Source organism: Ostrinia furnacalis, unplaced genomic scaffold (assembly GCF_004193835.3).
Source record: "Ostrinia furnacalis isolate ACB-3 unplaced genomic scaffold, ASM419383v2 OfSCF0375, whole genome shotgun sequence".
NCBI classification, from domain to species: Eukaryota; Metazoa; Arthropoda; class Insecta; order Lepidoptera; family Crambidae; genus Ostrinia; species Ostrinia furnacalis.
In genome coordinates, this window is record NW_021130614.1 from 411,650 (window position 1) to 429,083 (window position 17,434).

Consider the following 17,434-nt stretch of genomic DNA (forward strand, 5'->3'; position numbering starts at 1 on the left):
GATTAACAACTGGCCCCGTGGTGTCGCTACTCACCAACAGCTCGCCACAAAGCTGCCCTGATTATTATTATAAAAGAAAAGTAGGTAGGAATTGAAAAAGCTAGTTGAAAATTACCCCAATGATGTTATATTTAAGAAACGCAAAAATAATTTAAGTACGTTCTGTTAAATAGCAATAATGAACTGGTTCACAGTAATATTTTTGTAAACTTTTCACTTTTGCTTATATTATTTAGACATGCAAGATAGATTCGTTTAACTCTCGTGACGTTATTGTATTATTTTTGATTACTATTATGTTAAAACATCACTCTACTCTAGTTTACAACATTATAAATCTTGCCATGTTATTTTATATGTACATATTTGTATAAAAATAATAGAGTGAGCATAAAATTACGCGATTGTTAACAGAAAATAATTAATTATACATATGAGTTAATTGGATTTATATTGATATCTGCTAATCTCACAATTTTGACTTTGTTTAAAAAATACTTAGACCTCTATTGCGTCATCATAACATTCCATACAATGAACAGGTAAAACTCAATACGGTGTACAATAATAATATCAGTATGAAATCATGTGATAAACAATTTTCGACCTATACTGAAAAACAAAAACAAAATACATTATAGCTCATAGCAGACTTATCAACTCGGAAAGGGATCAACACCGTATCGCCTTTCGCGCGCTGTCAATCGCGAGGCGTTTACGTTACGTTGCAGATAAGTGTGCGTAGCAGTATTGAGTTTCATACAAAGTTCGTACAAAAAGTAGCACTTATATCACTGACATTAAGGATGAATAGAAGGATAGAAATCCTAATCACTAACACGTCTTTTTGATTGAACTTTCGTCTCTCTTTCACGTCCTTTGTGTGTGAGAGAGAAAAAGTTATCGATATCAGCAGAATAGTATACTTTCAACTAAATGGTCGGGAATGAAGCTTTTCTATCATTTTAGAAGTTTGTGAAGTATTTTTGTTATTTGAGAGTTGGCTGTGAGAGCACTGTAACCAAAAAGTAGTTTTACAACCCGGTCGAGTTAACTACGCACCTGGGAGCCGTGACGTCACATCGACGCCCTGGTACCACGGTAATAATATCATACAGTATTGTAACTTCATATAAACAGACGAAACAAGAACTTTCTTTCGAAATTCAAATCTCGGTATGCAATAGTCGGGGGTGTCGCGAATGTGCCGAATGGACGTCGGTGGCCAAGCGTTAAAAATGACAAAACTGATTGAATTTGACTGACCGTCATTTACGGTCAAATTGGTCAAAAACTAGTCAAATTGTCATTTTCAGTCAGTTTGATTTGAAATGTAAATTATATTAAACAAGCTTTTGCCCACGACTTCGCTCGCCCGAAATTAACGTAACAGATCATTATGATTATTAAAGTTTCAAAATTATTTAAGTAGTTTTAAATAAATTAAATCTACTAATCACAAAACAACACACATTTTTAATCTATTCCATTCACAAAGTATTTTGTTTGTCTAACTAAATAAAAAAAATACAATCACAAAACTAGATAGAAATTCTAAGTGGGCAGATGTAATTAAACTGGGTACTGTAGGTGGGCAGCCCTATCGCATGTTGTCATACTGTGACGTACCGCGCGACTGTTGACATTTATTTCAAAAATATGGCCGAGTTGGAATACTGTATAGATAGTATTACCGTGCTGGTACGGACCTGTACGGACGGGGCGAACGCGGGGAGTTGTATGGGTAAGTGGAGGGAGAGTCGCATTAAAGCGAGGTGCGCAGTTAGCTCGATCGGATTGTACTTAATGGGTAAAACCAGTGCGCATATATCAGTAGGAATATACAGAATGAGTGATATTGTTTTTAAGAATATAACGTGGCACTGTAAAGCACAAATTGTATCTAATTTAAATAATAAACATATGTATTCAGCTTTGAATATCTTCAAACAATGTGTCTTAGTTATAAAAATGCATCGAAACATAATAAAGTATTTATAGATAAAATTAATCAAAACGTAGACCAAAGAAAAGATGGAAATGATTAAAGTTATTATTTTATATTTTTTATGATCGTAGATTTATTTTTTCATTATTATTGTGTACTCGTTATTTTGTTTAGATTAAGAAATAAGATAACTTTAAACATGCATAATACTATTGAGCTAGCAACCTATTTTTAATATCTGTATTCCTAAAGGCCACAGTAATAAAATATTGAAATCAATTGATCAACTTTTATTTCATACAATTCTTACAACAATATTACTCACTGGACTTAAAACTGTTCCTTGCAGAACCCCTATATTATGTTAATTAATATACTTCGTTAGTAACCATTCTTGACTCAGCGTTTGCAATAATGTTATTACTGTTAGGTTTCTCTTTCGTTGTCAACATCCAAAGTAACACTACTATCTGGAAATCCATCTCCTGGATATCCTTCTTCAAATTCGCCACAGCTTTCTTTGCGGTAACTAAAGGAGAGTTGTCATTCATGGATGAACCTCTGGATTCAGTTCTCTGCTTTATATTTTCTACCTTAGCAGTAATATCATTCAACAACTCTTGTCTCTCTGTCACACCAACACTGACTTCCTTATATTCATGAGTTACTTTATTCAGCTCATCTAAAAGAGAACCATATTCTTTCACTAACGGCTCAAACTGTTCATTGATAATATTCTCCCTAGCTGAAATCTTGTCCATAACAGAACTAATGTTCGTGTGTAGTTTGTTCAATTGCGTCCCAGTTGTCTTGTACCTATCAAACAATTCATCCCTGTACGTTCTCATTTGGGAATGCCTAGCTCTCCAGTCTCGGCCATCAGCAGAAATCTTCAATCTCAAAGCTGGAGCCACTCGTTCCAGCTCCAGTTTCCATGCTTCCCAATCGTGAACCTTATTGGCAATATTACTGGTCTCCTTTTCCTCTGCATTGCCGTACTCACCATCAGACTCTTCTGAGTAAATAGCCATTTCTTCTTCAACTTTATCCAGGATTATTTCCGTCTCATCTTCAACTTGATCTAAGTCCTCGACGTTTTCTTCGCTTTCAGGGATGTCGACGATAGGTTTTTGCCATTCGAAGTGGATTTTCTTCAAGGCTTCATCTGCTAGAGTGTTTAGAATATAACACACTTGCTCACCGTAGCCTTGTTTTAGTTTGTGAGATGAGAAGTCTATTGCTATTTCCTTCTCTCTGAGGTAGTCGAGTATAGCAGCTATTATAGAATTTGGGTCGTCTTCCTCGTTTGGTTGCTCGAAGTCTTTCCCAGCCTTTCTGATGAGCCAAGCGGCGGTGGAGGCAAACACGTAGAACTGTTCGCCAGGGTTGGTGGATGTGATGAAGTAGTAGCGACTCATCGGTTTCATTTTTATTTGCGGACGAAGTTCTGTGTCGATTTTTAGAAGTCGCAGTTTATCTATGAGGTTGAGATCCATTGTTTTTCAAGTTGGTTTCTGAAAAGAGAAACCACAGAACTTTGATCAGAGAGTAATCATAATTTTTATGCTTGGATTAATAAAGCTTTGTTAAGAAAATCAATTTACTTGCCTACAATATTTTCAAAAGTAGTAATTCACCAGGCACTCACCAGTAAGTAGATAACCCAGTACTGTTAGTAATAGGTTTTTTTAATTAGTCTTTCTTTCGTAAATACAGTTAAAGCAATTTCCTCAGAAAAATATTAACACCATAGAAATATACACAGTGACAAAAAACGTCAAATCGTTTGTATTGACGTCTGTTGCCATGGTAACTGGTCTATGCTTATGACGAATGAGCACAATGCGAAGGTTTTTCAAATATGTGTTTTATTTTCCCGCCTTTTCATTCCCGGGGAAAACTTGTAGTAATTTCTTTTATTTTTCACTCTACATCAGAATAATTGATTCTTCAAGTTTTTAGGCTAGCTACTTTTCATTTTACGCAAACAAAGTCGAGGGCAAAAGCTAATAAAATGAATACATAAATGATAGATTTACATAACCACCTTTAATGTAGCGTCGACCATATAGAGCGGCTTACGAGGGCTGCACTAAAAGTATCGGGAATGGAATATTTCCACTGTTCCAGTCATATTAAAATCTATTTAATTGCAAACTCCAGGGTTTCAAAAATCGTATACCATTTATTTATTTAAAAAAAGATTCTCGGTCGTATCACAAGGTCTTGTCAAACTTGTTTAGTCGTTGAGAAAATGGAATTGTCTCGAGAAAATTCATGAGCGATGATTTATTATGACTTTTGAAGTGGTTTAACACAAAAACAGTGTGTTGACCGGATGATTTCTGCATTTGGTAATGAAGCCCCATCCAAAACCACAATTTATCGCTGGTTTCCTGAATTTCAACGTGGACGTGTCAAGCTCAGTGATGATCCCCGTCAAGGTCGTCCAAAAACTGCAGTCACCTAAGAAAACGTTGATGCTGTGCGTAAGCTGATTGAAGAAGATCGACATGTGATATACCGCGAAATTCAGGCAACTTTAGACATTGGCATGAGTCAAATACAAATAATCTTGCATGAACAATTAGGTGTAAAAAAGTTGTTTTCCCGATGGATACCGCATGCGCTCTGTGAAGAGCAAAAAGCGGCTCGCGTTACTTGGTGCGTCAGAACTCTCGGGAGATTACATGCAGGATCCTCAAATGCTGTATACAACATCGTATCAGGTGACGAATCATGGATATACGCGTACGAACCCGAAACAAAAAACCAGTCACGAGTTTGGGTGTTCGAAAATGAATTAAAGCCAACAAAAATTGTTCGTTCACGGAGTGTTGCAAAAAAAATGGTGGCCACGTTTGTCTCCAAAACCGGCCATGTTGCGACTATTCCTCTTGGGGGACAAAGAACGGTTAATGCAGATTAGTATGCTAGCATTTGTTTGCCACAGGTCGTTTCTGAACTCCGTAAAGAGAACTGCAACCGCCGCATCATCCTCCATCACGACAATGCGAGTTCTCACACCGCGCACTGAACAAAAGAGTTTTTAAAGCAAGAAAACATATAATTATTAGTCCAACCGCCGTACAGCCCCGACCTAAGCCCTAATGATTTCTATACTTTCCCTAAAATAAAGAATAAATTGCGTGGTCAGAGATTTTCATCACCTGAAGAAGCTGTGGAAGCCTACAAAACGGCCATTTTGGAGACCCAAACTTCCGAATGCAATGTTTGCTTCAATGATTGGTTTCGTGTATGGAAAAATGTGTCAAATTTCGCGGAGAATACTTTAAAAAGCAATAAAACATTTTTAAATAGTAATGTTGTTTCACTTCCTTGATTCCCGAAATTTTCAGTGCCGCCCTCGTATATCATTAACCGTTTATTTTTAGATTTTCTTTTGGCTTTGAATGGCAAACTAGAACGCATCATGTTTACTACCGCTGATAATCTCAAGTAGGCACTTATCCTAATATGTCTTGTTGCCTTAAAATGCTCGTACTTGCCACAGCAGATGTACAGTCCACGCAATATTTTTCTTTTGAGGGCGCTGTGGTCAGTCAGATACTACCATAACTAACAAAACACAAAAAATCTTAATATTATTTATATGTATTGGCTGTGTATTTGCTACAACTGCAATACTGACTGAAGAAAACTATTAAATCTCTTTTTAACTCATGCATTGATTGTTTAAATATTAATTAATATAAAAATCAATCACAGGACAGTAGGTTTTTTTATGAAAAACTAAACAGCAATGCTATGGGATAAGGAATACGATTACGACTGTTATTCGTGCTCAGGTACTGCATATCGTGTGTCTAATCACGAAAAGGCGTATCTAACAAAATGGCGATATTGAGATAAACACCCCATATTATGAAAAAACGTGCATTTTATAACCTCACAAAAGATCGTAGCTGAGTCTTTTCGTGATTTGAACGTAGTTTTTTACAAAGCCATTCGGCCTTATGTTTGTAAAAATTAAGGATTCTGTCGGCGCCAAGTGTACCTCAGGTACACCTACTGCAAGTAAGGTCGGGTGACTAACACGCGACAGACCTCGAACGTGCGAACGTCGAACGTCTTTATTTCGGCAACAATCTCAACTGATTCATCTCGAACGATTTCCGAGGATTACCTTCAATTATTGTAAGAAATTTCGAACATTATTTACGAATAAGGCACGTTTTATGATTACGTTTAGTTTGAAATTAACGAGTAATTAAAACTGATTAAATTACTCCTGCGATGCTTTGTTATGGCTTTTATTTTTAGGACATTTTTAAAACTTTTCTGATCTGTTGGGAATAAGTACCTACGTAGAAGAGAAGAGCTCTGTACAAAACCTCTTTTTGAGTTTGTCGATGGACGGAAGATTTTATATTTTTATTTGTTTGACAAGTGATTAAGCTGTCAATAAAATGTCCGCATATAGTAAACATCTCTTTCTTTACAATCCTATTTTATTTTCTACATCTGGCGACCCTGTGAAGTAAAAATGAATTTAGAAGCCGTAAAAAAGGAGCGCACACGGTTGCGCAAATTATTTACAAGGAGGACAAATGATATCCATCGTATGTTGGACATGAGTGAGCCCGACGTGGATTCCATAGCTGCGGCAATAGATACATTGGAACCACGAGTTCAAGAGCTATTCGACCATGACGTACAGATATATAAATACCTTGTGGATAGCGGCGATGAAAAAGAGATTGATGATGAGATGGACCAGGCGGATAACTATAGAATGAAATGGACCGCTTTAAAGAGAAAAGTTGACCGTTTAGTGTCACACGATGTGGCCGATTCACAGAGTTTACGGGCATATAAATCGCTTGACGGATGCAGCTGCGAGAGTGCTGGTTATAAGCGAAACTTTAACTTGCCCAAATTGGAACTCAGAAAATTCGACGGAAACGTAAGGAGCTGGATTGGCTTCTGGGGCCAATTCAAAAAAGTAGACGAAGACCCGCTAATAGATAAGTATGACAAGTTTCAATACCTTATCCAATGCATGGAAGAGAATTCGTCGGCCAGAAGTCTTGTGGAAAGTTTCCCACCAGCCGCCGAGAATTATGACAAAGCGGTGTCGCAATTGAAAGAGAGGTTTGCGCGAGATAATCTGCTGATTGATGTGTACGTGAGAGATTTACTAAATTTGACTTTATCACAGGTAAAACAGCCTCTTCCGCTGACCAACCTCTACGACAAGTTGACAACTTATCTGCGAGCTCTGGAGTCGCTACAAGTAACATCGGACAAGTACGCCGCCATGCTGCTGCCTCTAGTGGAGTCTGCGCTGCCTACGGATATACTCAAAGCTTACGAAAGGTACCAAGCTGGAGATAACAAAAGCGATGACACAGGTAAACAACTTTCCAATTTACTACAATTTTTGCAAAAGGAAGTTGAGAGTAATGAGCGCATTGCGGTAGCGAAAACGTCTTTCAATATAGATTCAGCGCAATACAGCAAGGAACCAACAGCTTCTTGTTTAGTAGCGGGTACCAGTAAAGATTCGAATCGTGTGGTAGGGTGTATATGGTGTGATAAATCGACCCACTCCAGCTTCGAGTGTTTCAAGCTTGCTAAGATGAGTTACGACGACAAGAAAGAAGTAATTAGGAAGAAGAGATGTTGTATGATTTGCCTGCGTATCGGACATCATGCTAAAGTATGTAGATATTTTATAAAATGTCTTATTTGCGCAAGACGACATATGACTATAATGTGTCCTGATATAAACCGTGCCGCGAAAGCTGAGGAACAACCAAAAGACATTAGTGCAGCGATGTCGTCGTCACAAGTTAATACTGTCACTTTGTTACAGACCCTTGCAGTGAATGTCTTGGACAAGGACTCGAATAGAATAACCGTTCGAGCTCTTATTGATACGGGTGCTCAGCGATCTTATATAACGGATGATTTGGCCACAAGGCTAGGAGTGAAACCGGTCGGTGAGCAGTCTTTAATACATCAGTTATTTGGAGGAGCAGAAAGACAATCACAGAAACATAAATTATATGAGATCATTGTAGAAAGTATAGATAAATCTTTTAAGCTCAACATGACCACACTGACTGAAAAGAAAATATGTGGAACGATACCAGCAGCCAGTCGTGAGTTGAGTGCGCAAGTAAAACAGTGGAACATTGCCTTGGGGGACATCGAAAGTTGCAAAGACATACATTTATTAATTGGGGCAGATTATGCTAATTACATTATGACCGGAACGTTTTTGAATGTTACAGATGGGTTAGTAGCCATAAAGACAAAACTTGGATGGACTTTGCAAGGCAAAGTAGATGGCCAGAAGGACCCACGGGTGTGTACGTTGTTTTCGAAAGCGGAACTAGACATTGCCGATCTATGGAATTTAGAGGCAATCGGTATACTTGACAAGCCTAGAGACGGAACAGATGAGGTAATAGAAAGTTTCAGGCAAAATTTGATTGTTAACAGCGAAGGAAGATATGAGACTACTTTACCATGGAAGCATGATCGAACTATACTGTCATCAAATAAAGATTTAGCAGAGAAGCGACTATTTTCTACAACGAAAAGATTAAAGGCTATCGGCAAAATTACGGATTACGACAACGCGTTTCAAGAATGGCTGAAATTAGGTATTATTGAAGAAGTTGAACCTGACGACGGACAGGGACATTATTTAGCACATCATGCCGTTATAAAGGAGTCAAGCCTTACTACCAAAACAAGACCTGTATTCGATGCTTCAGCAAAAGGTAAAAATAAATACTCATTGAACGCTTGTCTAGAGAAGGGAGTTAATTTGATTGAGCTGATACCAACGTTATTGACACGTTTTAGAATGAACGCTGTCGGTATTTCTGCAGATATTGCGAAAGCATTTTTACAAATATCTTTGAAGGAGAGTGACAGGACATATTTGAAGTTTCTGTGGTGGAAAGACTCGGAATTGAAAGAGATCATTACATACAGACACTGTAGAGTTGTATTTGGTCTAACATGCAGCCCTTTCTTATTAGCGGGAACAATAAAACACCACCTGGAAAATTACAATGGACCATGGAAGGAGACAGCTGAGAGGTTATTGTACTCTTTTTACACAGATAATTGTGTAACTAGTTTAGAGGAAGAAGAAGTGCCTAAGTTTGTTTCAGAAGCTCGTGAAATTATGGCCATGGGAAAGTTTGATTTGAGGGGGTGGGTAACTGCACCAAATTCAGAATCAGTTCCAGATTATGAAGAGGTATCTGTATTGGGATTAAACTGGAATACAAAAGACGACGTGTTAACCTGCAAAGTAGAGAGTCTGAATACAATGAAACAAGGGAATATTACTAAACGCAGTCTATTGTCTATCGCGCATCGGGTTTTTGATCCAATAGGATTTATGGCACCCACGACTTTGATCCCGAAGCTCATATTACAACGAGCGTGGCTAACCCATAAACGTCATGATTGGGATGATGAGCTACCGGAAAGTTTGACCACAGAGTTTGAGAATTGGCAAAAAGAAGTAGCTGAGTTAAATAACGTCAAAATCCCGAGACGTTTATCTAGTCTGCGTCTAATGGACGGCAAAAGAAGTTTGCATATATTTTGCGATGCAAGCATGAACGCATATGCAACTTGCATTTTTATGCGAACTGAAAAGGATGACGTCGTGAACGTGAGCTTGGTACTAGCAAAAGCAAGAGTTGCACCTAGCAAACAACAAGTCACAATACCGCGCTTGGAATTGTTAGCGGCGGTCATCGGCACCAGGTTGAGTAGGCTAGTTCAAGACGCTTTGAGGATCGATTGTGATTTATATTATTGGACCGATTCGAGTGTTGTACTAACGTGGATAAAAAAGGATTCACAATGGGACAGGTTCGTCAAGAATAGAGTCGACGAGATAAAGAGATGCACAAGAATAGCTGACTGGCGACATATTCCAGGTTCACTTAATCCAGCAGATTTTGTTTCTCGTGGTTGCTGTCCCAAAGAGTTAGTACAATCGGAATGGTGGAACGGACCGTCATGGTTAAAACAAAGTGAAGAAACATGGCCTGACACTTCGATTATTGAAAATGTCGCAACGAGTGAAGAAAATAGTGTTCAGGAAACAACCGTAAATGTTAATACGGATATACCAAACTTTACGGATATATTTTCTAAAATCAGCAAGTACTCGCGTATCGTTAGAGTATTAGCATTTGTGATACGATTTATTGAAAATTGCAGAAATAGAAATAAAAGGTGCTTGAATAAACATGTGAATTTTAGCGAGTACAATCGAGCAGAAATGAAGTTGTTTGAGATCATTCAACAAGAGTCTTACAAAGGAAAACTAGTGGCAGATAGCAATATCCAGTGTTCACTAGATGACAAAGGAGTTGCGCGAGTGGTGACTAAACTTTTATATACAGATGGAGACACTTACTTCAAAAAGCCAATATTGTTACCCAGCAAACATGACATAGTGGAAAAATGTGTGCGCGAACGCCATGAGCAGCTATGTCATGCAGGTGTCCAGATTATGATTACCAGCTTACGGCGTAAAGTATGGATTTGTGGCATCCGAAGGTTATGCAGAAAAGTTGTAACAAGATGTACCATTTGTAGAAGATTTTCAGTGAAACATTTTGAAACTCCAAGTGTACCATTGCCATTAAACAGGGTAAAGGAAACTTCAGCTGTGTTTGAAACAACAGGAGTAGATCTGGCGGGTCCACTGTATTTAAAGTCAGGAGATAAAGTGTATATTGTTCTATTCACGTGTGCCGTGTTTCGCGCTGTGCATCTGGAGTTGGTAGACTCATTAAGTACTAGCGCCTTTCTTAGTGCATTACGGCGGTTTATTGCACGACGTGGTCGTGTTCACACTATATATTCTGATAACGGTTCGAATTTCACTGGTACCCAAAATTTATTCAAGAAGTTGAATTGGAAAGATATTGAAGCCGAGACGGCAGTAAAACAGATAAGATGGATATTCAATCCTCCTACGGCAGCATGGTGGGGCGGTTGGTTTGAGAGACTGTTCAGAGTTATCAAAGACTTGTTGCGGCGCGTACTAGGTAAAGCTCGCTTAAACTATATTGAGCTGTATACAATTTTATGTGACGTAGAAGCAGTTGTCAACGAGCGACCGCTAACCTACACTGGCCAGAATGACATGGTTAGTACGCTAACACCAGCAATGTTTCTGCACGAGTTGCCAAGTACAAGAGTGGAAGACATAGATGCGGTCGATGCCAAATGCCTCAACTCAGTATCTAAGCGTATGCAGAACCTCAGGATAGAGCTCAGAAGTCGTTTCCGGAAGGAGTATTTGGCATTGCTGATTCATCGCGGTCGGAGGGCTGTGCAGCGGCAAATTAAGGTCGGCGAGATAGTGCTGATAGAGAGTAGCCAGAAAAGGACGCTGTGGCCACTAGGCCGTGTCATAAAGATTATAACTGGTACTGATGGATGGCCTAGAGTGGCGGAAATCCGGACGGCGACAGGAGTGATGACGCGACCGGTGCAGCGACTCTATCCTCTGGAACTAGAAGCAGAGAATTAGTTTTTTCTCTTATTTATTCTTCGGAGGGTTGTACAAAACCTCTTTTTGAGTTTGTCGATGGACGGAAGATTTTATATTTTTATTTGTTTGACAAGTGATTAAGCTGTCAATAAAATGTCCGCATAAAGTAAACATCTCTTTCTTTACAATCCTATTTTATTTTCTACAAGCTCTACTACGGTGAATAGATGATGTGTTTTTGGGTGTTGTCTAAAATACATAAATGGATTCATAATACACAGGCAAGTACTTTAACATTGCTATAAATAAACGGAATTAAGTACCTATTTTATTAAAATGTTTACTTTTTTACTATCCGACCAAATCACAAACATGGATCACAAATGAGAATTACGTAAAGTTACATAATCAATTATTAAGGAACTTTATTACATGTGTTTTCGAGTCTGCACCTTTCCTACCATAATCAATTTAATTAAATCTTATAATTGCAACAACTTTATGTACCTAATAAGTAATTAAATAGCAATTAATTAATATTCAACCCATCAACAGACTACAAAGAAACCGATAACATCAAATCTAGAGTCAGTGTCTCTACAAAAATCTCATATATTACCTTTACCAAGCGTTTACCTATAATAAACTTTGACCAATGACCATTTAGCGAATTCTATTTATGTTTATTACCTATTTACGTAACATACGTTTTGGTAAGTAGGTATCTTAAGAACCTACAGCCTTGNGTATAATTAATTTTCGATTCTAAATAATATAGGTAAATCCTAGTTTGAATTTTTACGGCGTTTCGACTTAGGTACCTACCTTAGGTAGTAATAGTAACTTATAAATTAATTAAATTTCTAGTAAATAAATAAGAAGAATTTGAGCTGTCTATCAGATAGCAAATCCGTGAAGATATTGTGATAACTTTTACATTTTGTGCCTCGTGAAAGGGTCAAGGTAGTAAACCAAAATATTTCACATTACACCATTGCGGCATTCTATTTTGTTTCCTGTATTGTGCATGCATGAGTCAGTTTTGTGTCATCGAATATTGTATTAACGACAAAATTTTAAACTCATAACTAAATTATAAATCACCTAGGCTTTTGGTTAAACAATGACTAGGAAAATTTTACCACCAATACCTACCTACCTTAGAGTTATACCTAACACTTTTACGACATTAGACGATTTTTAATCGCTTGTTAACTTATCCAAAAACAACGGTTTTGCACACTGACATTTGTTAAAAGTAATCATCTTTTAATACATCATATTTTATGCAGAGTCTTGTTTTAATAAGACGTTAAGTTTTATATCAAAAGGTATCTTAAGGTAAGGTCTAGCACTAGATCTAGTAAGTAGCGTGTTTCGCTTCAGTAGCCTTTACGCTACAGCGTACTATGATGAATGTTTTTCGCTGAATCGTCTACCTGCTTCGCTACAGCGCGTGCAGCGTCTTTCACCACTACGTACGGAACCATCTGCTTACCACTTTTCAAATGCCTTAAACAAAATTGGTAGAGCAAAGGTATCAAAACTACAAAAAAATAAAGGGAAAAAATTAATGTTTTACAATTTGTAAGCTATAATAATTCGGAAAATATTGGCAGGGTTACATTTAAAAAGATTCTGGCTTAATCACCACTATTTAAAAGCAAAGATACTCCAAGAGCTAGCGTGCAACATCCGTCGACAGTGCAGCAGACGTAACTCATCAGCGAAGACAACGTCTCATTTGTTCTGAATCACACAGCTCTCTCCAGTTGATATTACAAATAAAACGATTGGAAAAAGACCGGCTTTATCTCGTATTACTGGCGCGATAAAATTAGACCCCGCCGCGGCCGCCGGCGCGCGTCTCAGTCGTGACACGGCGCTCGCGACGCCACAATCTTCCGCGCACCAAATTCAAATTTAGAATTCCTTGTTTTCTTTTTTGTTGTTTTCTTTTTTAATGACCGGTTGTGTTACGAAACTGTTTTAATTTTGTGCCAGTGCTTTGTTACCGTGAGTGTGATCTGTGGTTTTTGCACGAGTTCCGAGCAGTTTCACACGAGTTTTGGTTTCTTGTGATGTGTATGCGCTAAAAAGGTAAGTGCGTGTCACGTATGGGTCTTAAAAGTAGGACTATAGGTCTTGAAATGCGCTAAAGCATGCTCGGCCACCGGGTCATAACTTTCGAACCGTTAGGCGTAGACCAAATGACCGACATCGGACGGACTCGCGAGCTTTTGGAAACTGGATTGAAGGAGCTTACGGAAAATAAACACACCGCTCATGATAAAAGTCGTAAATTACAACTAAATAGACACAAATGTTTGATAATTTATTTGAAAACAGTTAACTTCAAGCTTTTATATCTTATGTTTTATTCAATAGATGGTATCGTAAGTACTTATTGATACCTGCCTGAGTCATCTAGCCTAATCTGATAGGTCCTAATAAGTAATGAACGTTTCCAAAGATTGATTGAGATATAAGAATTACAAAAACAGACGCGAAATGTAGAGACATACATATTACGGGTTTTCCATCGTAGAAAACTAATGATTGTTCATATATTTATTATAACATTATATTTTATCCGTTACATCTTTGATTTAAATCGGTTGGTCGGCCGTTTGGTGTAGTGGTTCAGAACGGACTACTATGCCGAGAGGTCCCGGGTTCGATTCCCGGCCGGGCAGAAATTGAAATGATGAATTTTAATTTCTGTGACGGGTCTGGGTGTGACTATGTATAATATGTATGTATTTAAAAAAAAAATATAAGTATTATATCCGTTAAGCTAGCACCCATAACACAAGCATTAAGTTGCTTACTTTGGGGCTAGCTGGCGCTGTGTGAAATTGTCCAAAGAAAAGATTTAAAAAAGAAAAGATTTAAGATTTAAATAGTGTCTTAAATCCTCTTGAGGTTTGTCCAGACACTATTGTTCTCTATACAAATTAAAATAAACGTTTTAGTTTAAGCATTCACAACTTAAACAATACTGTTGGAAAAGTATGAGCTAATATTAAAACTACCTGCTCCAAATATGTAGAACAGTCTTCATCAATAAAGGTACTTCTTAAAATAATTGGTATGAAATTAAAACCTAGTAGGTACGAGTAAGTAAGAGTCTAAATAAAAATGGCGACGTTATGCATAGAAATATTTCTATGCAATACTTATATAAGTACCAAAATTAATTTAAACAAGGTAAACTGACATTGTTTAGGATATTTTGCGATAAGTGGAGGAAGTTGAGATTAGATAGATAATATAATCCCTTATTATAAAAGATAAGGAATTAATTTGGGCGCAGCGCAGTCTCAAAACATAAAGTTTATTTTGTTTATAACCTACTTACATAACTTGATTAATATGGTACAAATCTACTACCTACTGTAATATTGTTATGGAAGAGCGGTGCTTCCTAGCACAAGTAACATCTGTTGCTTAACAGGAAGCTCCAACAACTTGTAACTGAACTAGGCTAAGTTAAAGAAATAAACGAATTTGAATTTGAATATGAATTTGAAAATCCCTCTATAATAATAACAAAACAATGTCAAATAACTTACAGGAAGACTAACTCTTAGAATGAAAATAACGCTTAGCAACATAGACAAAAACTAACTGTTAAGTGAGTAGGTACTTAATGATAAAATTTAATTACTATGTAAGTAATTGTATAAATAATTGTCCTGTAGAGCAAATAGTAGAGCATAAATGATATTCTAATCTTCATTATTATTGACAATTGCATTTGATTTATTTTATCTAAGTTAAACTAACTTATGAATCGGTCTAATGTAATGGCTATAATCATCTCTTGTTACTTAGTTGTCCTTAAATAAATAAATAAATAAATCATTGGATAGCACGCGAGATAGTTGTATCCAAATCCTGAACTTCAATTTCAAGGCTTCTAGATAGATAGATGAAACACACTTTATTGTAATATTATTTTCACAAAACTCTACATCCACATCAATTGAAAAACAAATTGAAAATCGCACACACAATACTTCATTTATAATAAACAAGAGACGATTATATCACACAGATTTTTCTTTTAGACAGTCGGTTTAAAACCACGAATTCGCGTTGTTATATTTCCGTATCAACAAACGAAAATCCTTGAAGAAAACTATAAAAGTAGCTACGAAACGCGTAGTTTCTGACGATAGCACATCAAGCTTAACTCTGTGGAATTTTATTTCGTTGTAATAGATGCTATTTTGAAACAAAAATGTATAATCTAATGTGCCGTTGACTGTAGTTTAGGTATAAGTTTCATTTCCCCCGGGATAAACTTGACCTTCACTGGTTGGGTATTTTATTGGCGGTCAAACTGTAGATCCTGGTTACACAGGAGTTGCAGCGGTGGGAACGAGAGGTGGGAATAGTCCCGTTGTATTTGTAGTTTGGAGATTAGGCTACATAGCCAGACAAAACGTGTGTTGGTTTATTAATACACCAGATATAATACAACAATTACTTTGGTTGCCAATTGCATGGCAACTGTAGAGATGAAATTAAATTGATAGTTTTGACATATCCCAAGTATACTGTCCCATAAATTAGAATATATTTCCTGTAATAGGAAAACGTATGAAATAATAAAATGTATGAAATAATTAAATGACCAGATCTGCACGCGTGCCGAAAACGCATCACAGGAAAAAGGCACTTAACTACAGTTGGTAATTTGGCACTCTCTAGTATGCAGTGAGAGGTGATTGGAATGAGGATAACAAATTAATTATGAATTGATCAATAATAAAATGTTTCAACAATCACAAGTAGTCTATCACAAACTAAGCAAAGCAAATTATGTAATGATAAATTGAAAATTATTGTTACTATGGTGACTTATTAAACTTCCATAACTCTACCGTTTTAAGCAAGTGGTATTAAGCTTCTCCACATATTGTTTAAGAAGTTACATGCACTTATTTTCAGACACAAAATATGACTTAAAATATTAAGTAAATAAAAAATAGTTAAAAAAATATTACATACAGTAATAAGTACAGAGTTTCTGTGCAATGGGTATTCTCATAGAAGGTAGTTAAAGAAAATGTCTATTTCAATACATCCTAAAAAGCCTATCCATAGAAATTTCGATCACGTAGACTTCATAATCGTATTGTGATGAATATACGTCGTCCTTTATTCTATTGCTTCCAATATGGAGGATCCTGTAGAATGTGGGTATTAACAGTCATCGTCTGTCACTGCCACTTGTATGTAAAGCAGCTACAATGTAGACAACATTGTTTTAGTACCTGCAAGTATAGAAAGATATAAGTATAAGTAATGACTTTCCGATATAAATAAATAGGCTATTGGTGATCTTTGTTCTCAAAAAATAGTAAGGCTGGGTTGCACCATCTTACTTTAACTTTAACAAACGTCAAAAATCCGTCAATCTCCATACAAAAAACACTGGTTATGTCAAAGTTACGGTCAAAGCTAGGTTGTGCAACTCAGCCCAAGAAAAACAATCTTTAGCAACGACGATGATTAATTTTAAACAAAATTTTAAGCTATTACTTATCTAAAATGCTTTTAAATCTTTTTGTTTAGTTCACAATGGGCAGGATGTCCTGGAAGTCAGTTAAAATAAATGTCACTATTTATAATGTAACCAGTAATTTATGTGGCATAAATTTGTAGGTACTACCTACAATCTACATGTCCTTATGTTACGCACAAGACAGTAGGTAGAGTGGAAAAGTTACACGCGTGTTGAACACTAGTGTGTCACTTTCAGTATGTAAACATCCTCTATTTAAAACACGAATGTAACTATTAATTTAGTAAGTGCAATATAATTCGTTTCAATTCGCAAAAGTTCATTTATCATGTTTCTTACTTACGAGTAACTTTAAGAACATAGCGTAGCGATACCGAATGGAAATCAAATCTTACATTATCTACAGGCGTTCACTCTAGCGCTAACGATAGTTATTATATGT

At 36.8% G+C, this 17,434-nt stretch overlaps 3 protein-coding genes across 3 annotated transcripts in view; 2 read left to right on the plus strand and 1 right to left on the minus strand.

Annotated features, from left to right (window-relative positions):
- Positions 1-1,934: 1,934 nt before the first annotated feature.
- Positions 1,935-3,666, minus strand: IFT57 (intraflagellar transport 57). Its single transcript, XM_028316782.1, has 2 exons — positions 3,597-3,666; positions 1,935-3,462 (listed from the first exon to the last, which is right to left on the minus strand). The coding sequence occupies exon 2, from the start codon at positions 3,442-3,444 to the stop codon at positions 2,317-2,319; it is 1,128 nt and encodes a 375-aa protein (XP_028172583.1). The 5' UTR covers positions 3,445-3,462; positions 3,597-3,666; the 3' UTR covers positions 1,935-2,316.
- A 2,632-nt stretch (positions 3,667-6,298) lies between these two features.
- Positions 6,299-11,631, plus strand: LOC114361836 (uncharacterized). The gene is made up of 2 exons (XM_028317040.1): positions 6,299-6,940; positions 7,131-11,631. The coding sequence occupies exon 2, from the start codon at positions 7,230-7,232 to the stop codon at positions 11,493-11,495; it is 4,266 nt and encodes a 1,421-aa protein (XP_028172841.1). The 5' UTR covers positions 6,299-6,940; positions 7,131-7,229; the 3' UTR covers positions 11,496-11,631.
- A 1,663-nt stretch (positions 11,632-13,294) lies between these two features.
- Positions 13,295-17,434, plus strand: part of LOC114361676 (myosin light chain kinase, smooth muscle) — a 41,278-nt gene continuing 37,138 nt past the window's right edge. Inside the window, exon 1 of the mRNA XM_028316809.1 lies at positions 13,295-13,556. The gene's annotated coding sequence lies outside the window, so the exon portion shown is untranslated. The remainder of the gene's footprint in view (positions 13,557-17,434) is intronic.